The sequence below is a fragment of the Gopherus flavomarginatus genome, chromosome 18, assembly GCF_025201925.1.
Source record: "Gopherus flavomarginatus isolate rGopFla2 chromosome 18, rGopFla2.mat.asm, whole genome shotgun sequence".
Classification (NCBI taxonomy): Eukaryota; Metazoa; Chordata; order Testudines; family Testudinidae; genus Gopherus; species Gopherus flavomarginatus.
In genome coordinates, this window is record NC_066634.1 from 18,612,906 (window position 1) to 18,624,403 (window position 11,498).

The 11,498-nt window shown below is 56.7% G+C and overlaps 1 protein-coding gene across 1 annotated transcript; it reads left to right on the forward strand.

The window, feature by feature from the left end:
• Positions 1-2,561: 2,561 nt before the first annotated feature.
• On the forward strand, positions 2,562-10,600 carry ERCC1 (ERCC excision repair 1, endonuclease non-catalytic subunit). Its single transcript, XM_050927847.1, has 10 exons — positions 2,562-2,752; positions 3,775-3,882; positions 4,957-5,262; positions 5,825-5,928; positions 6,310-6,409; positions 6,725-6,801; positions 7,555-7,654; positions 9,531-9,602; positions 10,053-10,121; positions 10,318-10,600. Exons 2-10 carry the CDS (start codon positions 3,802-3,804, stop codon positions 10,369-10,371), a joined length of 963 nt encoding a protein of 320 aa, XP_050783804.1. The 5' UTR covers positions 2,562-2,752; positions 3,775-3,801; the 3' UTR covers positions 10,372-10,600.
• The last annotated feature ends 898 nt before the right edge of the window (positions 10,601-11,498 follow it).

Below are 11,498 nucleotides of genomic sequence, written 5' to 3' on the forward strand. Positions count from 1 at the left end.
CATCTCTCCCAGCAGGCTCTAGGGCAGTGACTCTCAAACTTTTGTACTGGTGACCCCTTTTCACACAGCAAGCCTCTGAGTGTGACCCCCCCCATGAATTAAAAACACATTTTATATATTTAAACACCTTCATAAATGCTGGACGCAAAGCGGGATTTGGGGTGGAGGTTGACAGCTCACAACCCCCCATATAATCTCATGACCCCCCCAAGGGGTCCTGACCCCCAGTTTGAGAACCCCTGCTCTGAGGGTTGTCTGTGAACTCCAGGGGTCCCTGCTGTGGGGGGAGGGTGGGGATGGATCTCAGAACCATGGGGCTTTGTGTGTGGGGGGGGGGGAGGGGGGCTGAGCAGATGGTGTGAGGGCCCTGTGGGTCTGCTGCTCCCAGCATTGTCCTTACACAGAAGGGGAGTGGGGGGGTGGGGGGGTGTGAAGCCATCTATTGGCGGGGGCCCATAACCACACAAGGCAGTGCAGAGTGGTCAGTCCTGGGGGAGGACGAGGAGGTGGTAGGAGAGTTAGAGCAGGAAGCCTTTTTGTTTGGACTAATTCAGTCAGTCATTCTGTCTCCCACCCTCCTTTTCCCATCCCCAGTTGCGGTTACAGGTTATTGTGATATCTTGTGCACTTACAGACGTGTTTTACAACTAAGCTCACCCTTGGGCCTAGAAATTTACTCTATTTATCCCAACTGTCCCACTCCCACCCCAAAATCCCCCCAGCTCCCTTCCTATGCTCTACAATCCCCCCCTTCCATGATTTTTGAACAGTCCACCACTGCTAGGCCTGGGAGTAACAAACAAGAGGAACTAGATTTGCTCATTTATTAGCATAAATTCAATCTAGTTGGTATTATTGAAACCTAGTTGGAATCATTTGCATGACTGGAATGTTAATCAGGGGTGATAACCTAGTCAGGAAGACTCAGGTGGGTAGCGGTGCTCTACATCACTGTGATGTTCCCCTAGTGTTATCTGGATCAGTGATTTGCTAGGTCACCCCAATCCTCGACTCTGGGAGCCAGACTTACCCTGCTCCGCTGTGAGAACCCCCACTCCTGGGCTGTTCACGCACAGCCTCTGGCATGTAAGCTGCTCCCAACTATGTGAGTGAGCACTTTTGTCTAGCGGCTGCTTGGAAGTGCAAGCGAATGACACTAGCCAATATCTCCGGTCCCAGACACAACCCTAGGAACCTCCATCTTGCAGTGTCCAGTTATGCCCGCTGGATGCTGCAAGCTTATAGGAGTTCCATCAATTTAACAAAGAAATCAATATGTACCAGGCTTGTTATCCCAAGGGGAGTCTCTGACATGCTTCAAACCAAATGCACTGCTTCAGGTATGCAAAGCAAGGAGATTCTGACTGAACTTTTAATTCTTGCCCAACAGGTAGAACAAACAAATGTATTAACTACAAAAGAGAGATGTCAAGTGATTATAAGTCAAAGCACAAGAAGTCAGATTTGGTCCAATGAAATAAAAGGAAAACAGTCTAAGCTGATCTTAATGCTTTCAATGCCCTTACAAACTTAGATGCTTCTCAGCACAGGCTGGCTGGCTGTTCTTCAACCAGGCTCTTCACTTTGGTGAGAGCTTCAGGGGCTTGGTGGTGGTGTGTATAGATGGAGGTGGGAGAGAGAGAGCCTGGCAAACATCTCTCCGTTTTATCATGTTCTTTCTTTGTGGCTTTACCACCCCCACCCCCTTTTCAGACTAAGGTGAGCATTACCTCACTGTAGTCCCAAACTGACCAAAGGAAGGGGGTGACTCATTCAAGAGTCCAACTAATCCTTTGTTGCTGCCTAGGCCGGTGTCCTTTGTTCCTGTGAGGCTGGGCGGGATTTGTCCAATACCTGCCCTGATGAGGTGTGAACTGCTGCTCTGCTCCTCAAGAGTTTGCGCCTGGGCTTGTTTTAAGCCAGGAGGACATATTCTCATAACTATACACATGAAATTACAACCTATAAAACGTTACTGTAACAATTAATTACTGTAACAACAATGCTCAGTGCATCATGAGCCTTCCGAAGCCATGACAAACGCTGCATTGGATACCACACAATCATATCAGGATGAACATGGGGTTCGACTAGATGACCTCCTGAGGTCTCTTCCAACCCTGATATTCTATGACATGGATTATTTAAATAAACTTTGAAGTGTAATGGTCTCATATGCAGCAAAACTAGAATTTAGAAATAAAAGAGGGTAGGGGAGTGGGACTTGCAATGCAGCATCTGACCCCCTCCCTGCAAGGAGCTCAGTGGGCTCCCGGGCACTATTTCTCTGTTGCAGCATCCCACGGGGGGGGGGGGGGGGATGCCCCCCCTCGCTGGGTTTCACCACCTCCCCATGCACTTACCTGGGCTGCCCCCTGGGTCCCTCCATCACACCATAGAGTCCGGAGGACCCGAGGCTAGACAGGCCCCAATGAGCCCATCTCGATGCCTCCTCCAGTTTCTTGCTGCCAGAGGTCCAGCTGTCCCGGGCTCCATACCATAGAGTCCGGAGGACCCGAGGCTAGACAGGTCCCAGTGAGCGCATCTCGCTACCACAGAGTCCCGGAAGCCCCGCAGGTAGAGCGGCCAGCGGGGGAAGCCGCTCTTCCTGGGCTTCTCACCATAGAGTCCGGAGACGCGTCGGAGCCGGAGTCCTCCCCGCGGGCCATCGCTGGACACCCCCCAGCTCGCGCTCCGCGGGGGGAACCGCTCTGCTCCCCCCTTCATTAGGCGGACGCGTGACGCGGCGCCGGTGAGGACGGAGACTAATGCGCATGCGCGGGGGTCCGAAACGAGCGTTGTTCTGACTCGCGGCGGCACAGCCAATCACAGGGCGGAGGGGGCGGGGTGGAGCGCCAGGTGACCCCCGAACGCTGAGGCATCACGTGACTGGGCGGCAGTGGGAGGGGGCATTAGGCTCTGACCCCAATCGCGACCCGTATCACCTACCCCTGGTGGGGGCAGTGACCCTTGACCCAGTGCCAGGCACCTGACCCCAGGGCAGACCCTGAACCCATAACCCAGTCCTGACTTGGGTTGCCAATTTTGATTGGCTGTATTCTTGGAGATTTCATTATTTAATTGACCATTCACCTTTAATTCCTGGAGACTCCAGGCCAAACCTGGGGGGTTGGCAACTCTAGTCCTGACACCCTGGCCCCTTAACTCTGGCAGGGGGTGTCAAGCCCTGACCTGGGCTGGGGGCACTGGCTTGTGGGCTGCAGTGGGGAGCCAGCACTAGCCCTACTGCTGGGAGGCCTGAATTGTGAGGCACCCCAGAGCCCCCTCGGAAATAGGGTCTCTCAGCTCCTGCCATGCTGACCTTTTCCCCCATCCCCATCTAGCCATAAAGAAAGTCTCCTGAACTTGTCCATGACCTTGGGGGGTCACAAACACCAGGCTGGGAGAATCTGTGTCATCCATGACAGATAAGTCTAGAAGTGAGTGGCTCCTGGAACCAGCCAAACATCAGTGTAGGACACACCCCCACCTTCCTCCCCCTGGTCACATGTTACTGATTTATGCCCAGGGGGCACTAACCCAATGTTTTCCCTGCGGGGGGACCTTAGCCGTAACCCCAAGGAATGGGCTGTATTGAGCCAGCTGGTGAGATAAATGCTGTGCAGTGCTGAGCTGAAGCCGTGCCGCCTTGAGCCCCTGCCCTTGAGAGCTCTTTGGTGTGTAACCACAGGGCTACGAGCTCTGCATAGCCAGGCTGCTGGGTGAGGCTGGTCCCTGCTGGTGTCTGAAGTGTCTGCTCTGGACTCTCCCCAGGAATCGCGCCAGGCTGGGTCGTGAAGGATGGAGCCCATGGAGGCAGCCCAGGCCCCGGAGGGGAGGAAGAGATTCACTGTGCAGTCACAGGACCCTGAACATACCATGGTAGGAAAGGAGGCAGGGGTGGCTCTTGGAGGGGACCGGATAGTTGATTGTGTCCAGGGCTGCTAAGATTCACACACACAGTGAGAGGCAGGAGGCCCCTAGCACGGAGTTGGCTCTGCCCCTCCCCCAGGAACCCCCAGACACACCCACATTGTCAGATGTTTGGTTGTGTGCATGTGTTTTTTCCGCGTGCTGCATTAGCCCTGGCCAGATAGCCCGTACAGCAGGCTCCAATCGAACTGCCCAATGAGACCATGAGACTTGTTTAGTAGTGAAGGCACCCGGACAGATTTATTGCCAACAAAGCACAGTGCTAATGCCCCAGCTCAATGGTTACAGGGACACTAACAAATGTATGCCCATGACAATGGACTAGCTGTTAGTGGCAGGACTTCCCACTGCCCCCTAGGCCAGGCGAAGGGTTAAGGTGAGGTATTCCAACATTTATAAATGAAAACAATCTGGGATAAACAACTTATGTATCACCTTAGGGGCTTCATGACATGTTCGTTACCTCCCCCTGTACTTTCCTCCTGATGTTTCAGACAAAACATTTGTATTCACCACTTGTCTTTGTACTTTTGCTGGTGATGTTTCAGACAAAATATCACTATTTGTTACTTTTGTCAAACCGTGTTCTCAAGTGCTAGGTTGGGGTGTTCTTGTGTTGGCCTGCTGGAATGTGTTTACACAGCCAGTGTGTTTTAGCAATGTTAGCAATACTAGTGCCCAGTTTGTGTACCGGCCACTGACTTGCGGGCAAGCATCTGCGTTTGTCAGGGCCTGGCTGCTGCTCATAGCGTAAAATTTGCCAACTTTGGTTCAGGCTTGAGGCCTTGCACCAGGCTCATGTGTCAGGCTTCCTCTTTCTACTACACTGCTCGTTCTGGGGGCCATAGCAGAGAGCTGGCTCTGTGCTTCCCCCAGGGCCCTCAAGAAACACCCTGCTTGCTCAGGGGATCCCTGGCACACTTGGGGTCACTCCAACTCATACCCAGCTCTCCCTGAGAGGCTCCTGCCCACGCACAGTTGGCTCTGTCTCCCTCTCACTCAGGGTTTGTTGCTTCCCGCCAGGTGAGACCCATCTTCAAATCTTCTTGCTCTGCAGCAGAGCCGAGAGCCCCTGCCCTGCCTGGGGCCACCTCCTATGCCGAATACGTCGTCGCACAGGTGTCTGCGTCCTCGGCCTCCATGCCAGTCTCCCGGCCTGCCAGGATGACAGCTGCGTCATCGGGGTCCAGAGAGGGAGCTGCCTCAGGAGCGCTCCCTCCAGGCACTGAGGCCAGCACTGTACCCCCTGCTGCCAGTGGGGACTCGGACCCCAGCCCCACGCTGAAACTGGGGGCCAAGAGCAACTGCATTATCGTCAGCGCTCGCCAGGTGAGAGTGGGCGTGGGCGGAGGGGGGCTGCATGAGGGGCACTTCTCCTCGCTCTCTTTTGGCATTGGAGGGGGCACTCTCTGCAGGAGAGGTCTGTGGAGCGAGGGTCTCCTCAGGCCCTGGCTCTTGTGCTGCATGGTTCAGTGCCCCCATCCCCATCAGGGGCTTGCCCACTCTGGGTCTCTCTCTCTCGTGCACCCTATCAAGGGCTCGCCTGCCCTGCCCTACCCTCTCATAGGTGCCCCTGTCAAGGGTTTGCCCAACCCCACCTCCCCTGGCCTCTCTGCAGATCCTCCATTGAGGGCTTTCCCATCCTGCCTCTTCCACCCTCTCCCCAAACCCAGCCTCTCCCCAGATCCTCTGTCAGGGACTCACCCACCCCCTCTTTCCCAGGCTCTCCCTTGTGCTCAGATTGAGGGCTCGCCCCCACCCCAACCCTTGGCCTCTTTCTGGAACCCCCCCATTGGGGGGTTCCCAGCCTCTCCTCCCAATCTCTTGCCAGTGCCCTGTTGGGGCTGGCACCCCATTTCTGATGCTGTGGGGACTCCTCCTCTCTTCTCAGCGGGGGAACCCCATCCTAAAATTTGTGCGCAACGTTCCTTGGGAGTTTGGCGAGATCGTCCCTGACTACGTGCTGGGCCAGAGCACGTGTGCCCTCTTCCTGAGGTGGGTGGGTAAGCCAATGCTGGGGAGAGCTGGGCTTTCTGGGGGTGGGGTTAGGGGGCAGGCTGATAGCTGGGGGAGGCAGGGGTTGGGATGCAGGCCAATGGCTGGGAGTGCTGGTTGGGGGGCAGGCTGGTTGGGGGGGGTTCTCGGGGGGAGAGGTTGGGGGGCAGGCAGATGGCTGGGAGAGCCAGGCTCTGAGTGGGGGGTTGATGGGGGAAGCTGATGGCTGAGAGAGCCGGGCTTGCCAGGGGGTTGGTGTTGGGCGGGTAAGGCTGGTGGCTGGGAGAGAGCCGGGTTCTCGGGGCAGGCAAGGAGAGTTGCCAGTGCGGCAGGCAGGAGAAGGGTTACCCATGACTCCGGTGCTCTCTGCTCCCCTCGCAGCCTGCGGTACCATAACCTGAACCCCAACTACATCCATGCGCGTCTGCAGCTCCTGGGCAAGACATACGCAGTGCAGGTGCTGCTGGTGCAGGTCGATGTGGTAAGGAGCCTCGGTCCCCTCCTAGCCCTGAACCAGACCTTCTGCAACAGTGCCTTGTCCTCTCCCTGCTGCAGGGCTGGGGGGGATGGAACCAGCTCCCCCCCACCCCAACCACCTCCCCAGTGTCCCATCCTCCTGAACAGTGATCCGCCTGCTTCTCCTGCCTCCATGGCCTCACTCAGCCACTCCCATCACCCCTTTCCAGCTCAATTCCCACTTCATCCCCTCTCATATACTCCCTGCCCCCTCCACTGCCTTCCATCTCAGAGGAGAATTGTTCTCGTCTCAGAGAGGAATTCCTTTTCTTTGCTGTAGAAGGACCCACACCAGGCACTGAAGGAACTGGCCAAGATATGCATCCTGGCCGACTGCACCCTCATCCTGGCCTGGAGGTGAGAGCCGCAGGCTGGGCCCATCCCATGGAGGGTGAGACCCAGACCCAGGGAGTGGGGAGCCAGAGGCTGGGCCGGGTGGGCTTCATGCCAGCTGGGATGGGCTGGGAGTGCCTTGCCATGGGGCAAAATGTGTGTGGGAGCTGGAGGCTGGGTCAGGCCAGCCTGGTTGTGTCCTGCCAAGGGGCATGAGACCCAGGCCCCTGCGCCCATCTCTGCTGGAGTGAGATGGAGCTGGTGGGTAACCTGGGGATTTGGCTGCCATTGTGACCGGACTCCTGGGTTCCATTCCCAGAACTGTGACTGTGGGCAGGTCCCTTCCCCTGTGAGGGGCTAATCGGGCCTGGCTGGCTGGAGGTGGCGAGTCCTCTCTGGGCAGCATGTTTCATTCTTCAGGCGCTGCCCAAAGGCTCCCCGTCCTCCTCAGCGCATGCCTCGGCCTGTGTGCTGAAAGCTCCATGACCTGCGGCACATCTGCTCGACTGCCCCCTGTGGGCCTTGGGGAGCACTCAGCGACCCCGATGTGAAGCCGATGGCAGGAGCGGGGCTGGGGCATAAGCACGGAGCTGAACGTTGGCCATAGCAGCTGCCCAGCAAACCTGGATGCTGGGCCCTGCCCGTGCCTGGCTTTGAGCACCACTCCCCGCAGGCTGGGGCATCGTCCAGCTGGGCTCAGCACTGTGGCTTTAACCCTTCATGGTGTGCGCTGTGCCTGATTCCTGAGCTAATTCTTGGGTCTCTGGTTCCCCGCAGCCCCGAAGAGGCTGGACGCTACCTGGAAACGTACAAAGCCTACGAGCAGAAACCAGCTGACCTGCTCAAGGAGAAGGTGGATCAGGACTTCCTGTCCATAGTAAGGCTACCACGCTGTGTGCTTCCCCACAGCAGTGCCCTACCAGGGGGCACCATGCCGTGAGCTTCCCCACAGCAGTGCCCTGCCAGGGACCCCTCGCTGCATGCTTCCCCGCAGCAATGCCCTGTCAGGGACCCCCCTGCCCTGAGCTTCCCCGCAGCAGTGCCCTGCCAGGTGGCCCCGTGCCATGAGCTTCCCCGCAGCAGTGCCCTGCCAGGGACACCCCTGCCCTGAGCTTCCCCGCAGCAGTGCCCTGCCAGGTGGCCCCGTGCCGTGAGCTTCCCCGCAGCAGTGCCCTGCCAGGTGGCCCCGTGCCGTGAGCTTCCCCACAGCAGTGCCTTGCCAGGGGGCCCCCGTGCTGTGAGCTTCCCTGCAGCAGTGCCCTGGCAGGGGGCCCCCTGCCCTGAGCTTTTCCGCAGCAGTGCCTTGCCAGGGGGCCCCCGTGCCGTGAGCTTCCCTGCAGCAGTGCCCTGGCAGGGGGCCCCCTGCCCTGAGCTTTTCCGCAGCAGTGCCTTCCCTAGGTCTCCTGTAGCAGATGTGCCTCTCAGCAGTGTGTAGTAGGAAGGGGAATTAAGCTTGTGACGGGTGTGAGTGCACTTTCCCCCGGCCAAGGAGGGGCGTTCCCACACACACGGCTCCATGTCTAGTTGGCAGCCGGTATCGAGCGAAGTGCCCCAGGCGTCGGTCCTGGAGCCGCTTTTGTTCAACATCTTCACTAATGATCTGGATGACGGGCTGGATTGCACCCTCAGCAGGTTTGTGGATGACACTAAGCTGGGGAGAGAGATAGATACACTGGAGGGCAGGAATAGGGTCCAGAGTGACCTAGACAAATTGGAGGATTGGGCCAAAAGAAATCTGATGAGGTTCAACAAGGACAAGTGCAGGGTCCTGCACTTAGGACGGAAGAATCCCATGCACTGCTACCGGCTGGGGACCGACTGGCTAAGCTGCAGTTCTGCAGGAAAGGACCTGGGGATTACAGTGGACGAGAATCTGGATATGAGTCAGCAGTGTGCCCTTGTGGCCAAGAAGGCTAACAGCATGTTGGGCTGCATTAGTAGGAATATTGCCAGCAGATGGAGGGAAGTGATCATTCCCCTCTATTCAGCACTGGTGAGGCCACACCTGGAGTATTGTGTCCAGTTTTGGGGTCACCCACTACAGAAGAGATGTGGACAAATTCAAAAGAGTCCAGCAGAGGGCAATGAAAATGATTACAGGGCTGGGGCACGTGACTTATCAGAAGAGGCTGCAAGAACTGGGCTTACTACAGAAAAGGAGTGTGTGTGGGGGGGTTAATAGCAGCCTTCAACTACCTGAAGGGGGGTTCCAAGGAGGATGGAGCTCGGCTGTTCTGTGGTGGCAGCTGACAGAACAAGGAGCAATGGTCTCAAGTTGCAGTGGGGGAGGTCTCGGTTGGATACAGTGGAGTCGCATCATAGGCGCATTTAACTTATGTGATTTTAACTACATGCGCTCGGCAAAACAACAAAACAAAGAAAAATAATTTAAATACTGCACCTGTATCACAGGTGATTCCGCCTGCCATTCCACTCAATAAGCATTTGACTATACATGGATTTTCACCTTACGTGCTGACTTCAGAACCTAACCCCTGCGTAAGATGCAACTCCCCTGTATTAGGAAACACTTTCACTAGGAGGGTGGTGAAGCACTGGAATGGGTTACCTAGGGAGGAGGTGGAATCTCCATTCTTTGAGGTGTTTAATGCCTGGATTGACAAAGCCCTGGCTGGGATGATTTAGTTGGGGTTGATCCTGCTTTGAGTAGGGGATTGGACTAGATGACCTCCTGAGGTCCCTTCCAACCCTGATAGTCTATGATTCTATGCAACAGCTCTTTCTCTTTCCAGGTGACAGATTGTCTGACCAGTGTGAAGTCAGTTAACAAGACAGATGCACTGAGCCTTCTCTCAACATTTGGGGTGAGCCACCTGCTGCCCATCAGCGTGCAGACTGGGCCTTACAACTGCTAGCTCTGAGCAGGGCTGGCTGCCTTTTGGGACTACTTAGGCCCATCGCTCCCTTCATATCAGTTTACCCAGGACAGGTCGCCAGCTGGGTCTCTGGGTTTTCCCTGCAGTGCATGAGCACTGTCGGAGCAGGATGTTGCCCCTGGAGAGGCATGAGAGCTGCAGGAAAGGATAGGATGGCAAACTGGCCTGGCCCAAGCTGCTGACCTCCCATAGCTCCCCGCCTGCAGGACCCCCCCTGGCAGGAGTCGTGTGTCCAACCCACGAACCATACTGCAGTGCAGTGGCAGGACTGGGTCACTGGGCAAGAGTGCTGGTGCGAAATGGAAGGACCCAGCAGGGTCCTTCCTTGTGGCCCAGGCTTTCTGGGGTCACCTCTGACTCTGAACATTGTTGTTTCAGTCTCTGGCGAACATTGCACAAGCGTCCAAGGAGGATCTCTCCCTCTGCCCAGGCATTGGGCCCCAGAAGGTGAGTGGGAGCAGGATGGAGAACTTCTCTCAAATGCACCAGCTGGGTGCTCATCCTCCCCCAGTACCTTACCTGTGCACCAAAGGGGCTGCATGGAACCAGCTGGGTGCATTCCTAGGTGAAAGCCCCAGCAGAGGATGCTGGCCTCAGAGCTCCAGCCTTCACCAGCTCCGGGTTTCCTGTGCTTTCCTTACAGGCCAAGCGGCTCTTTGACACCCTCCACGAGCCGTTTCTGAAGATCCCCAAATGAGTGGAGCACTGCCAGCAGCACAGACAAGCAGGAATAAACAGCCCCCCGTGCCCAGCAGGCCATGTGTCCCTGCCAGCACACCATATGTTGTCTGCCAGGAAGCCAGGGCCTTGGGGGACCCTTAGCAGCACCAGGAACCAAAGCCCAGCTGTTTCTGCGAGTCTGGACTTTGACAATAAAACATGCTGTGCAGCATCGCAGCTTGGCCTGGCCACCAAACAGCATCTCACATGGGTTTGGCTCATGGAGTCCTCGGCCCACAGGGAGTAGGGGGCTCATCAAACCTCACTGCGAGGGGACAGATAATGGGTAAAGCAGAAACATGGACACAGCCCCATCTGGGCAGGAGTTTTTGGCATCTAGGCTCCCCACATCCTCCCGGGGAGGGGTGCTGGCTGGCTCAGCCTGCAGAGTGTGAGGGAGCTGCTCCAGTCCCCTCCACGCAATGCACTGACAGCACGTGTTGTAGCCTGCAGCCTCAGGGGCATGCACTGCAGGAACCCCTGCCAATCTGGCACTCCCTGCACATATGTGGGGGAGTCCCCTGCTGGTGACTGTCCCAGCCCCTTCCCTTGCTCCACTGCCACATGGGCAGCGAGCCCCTGGGAGGGAGCAGCCAATAGCTTCTAGTGCAGCCAGGGGAGATTTGCTAGAGCAAGGACTCCAGGTTTCTGGGGTTAGAGCACTGCCTTGATGCCGGGAGTGGGGGTGGGGAAAGCCACCCCCCACCCCCTTGTGTGCTATGGCCCCAGCAGGGAGCTGTCAGATCTGTAGGGTAAGCGCTACGGCCTCAGCTTTGAAACAGGTTGTAGGAGGAATCCTTGTAGGGGTCTGACTCTTCCTCCAGGGCTAACCCTGTGGCTTCACCAGCTCCTTAGATTGGACCTCTGGGCCTTCAGCACCCCTGGTTCATCCCGTGAGCTCCCTTCAGCACATTCCACTAAGGCAGAGCCCTGAAGGAGACTTGTCCATTTTCCAGGGCTCACTGGAGCCACTCACACTGCTTTCAACCCAGCAAGGGTTAGCAGCCATGTGGAACACAGCATAGGAAGGCCTTAGGTTAGCAGAGAGACGTGTAGAAATGCAGGGACTGGGTCGTGGTGGCTCTGGATGTTAAAAGTCCCATC

Bases quoted from the DNA above. Each gene is read 5' to 3' on its own strand.
- ERCC1 (XM_050927847.1), top strand. From the start codon at position 3,802: ATGGAGCCCATGGAGGCAGCCCAGGCCCCGGAGGGGAGGAAGAGATTC. The intron at 6,802-7,554 runs GTGAGAGCCGCA...GGTTCCCCGCAG, and splicing joins ACCCTCATCCTGGCCTGGAG to CCCCGAAGAGGCTGGACGCT. The intron at 10,122-10,317 runs GTGAGTGGGAGC...CTTTCCTTACAG, and splicing joins CAGGCATTGGGCCCCAGAAG to GCCAAGCGGCTCTTTGACAC.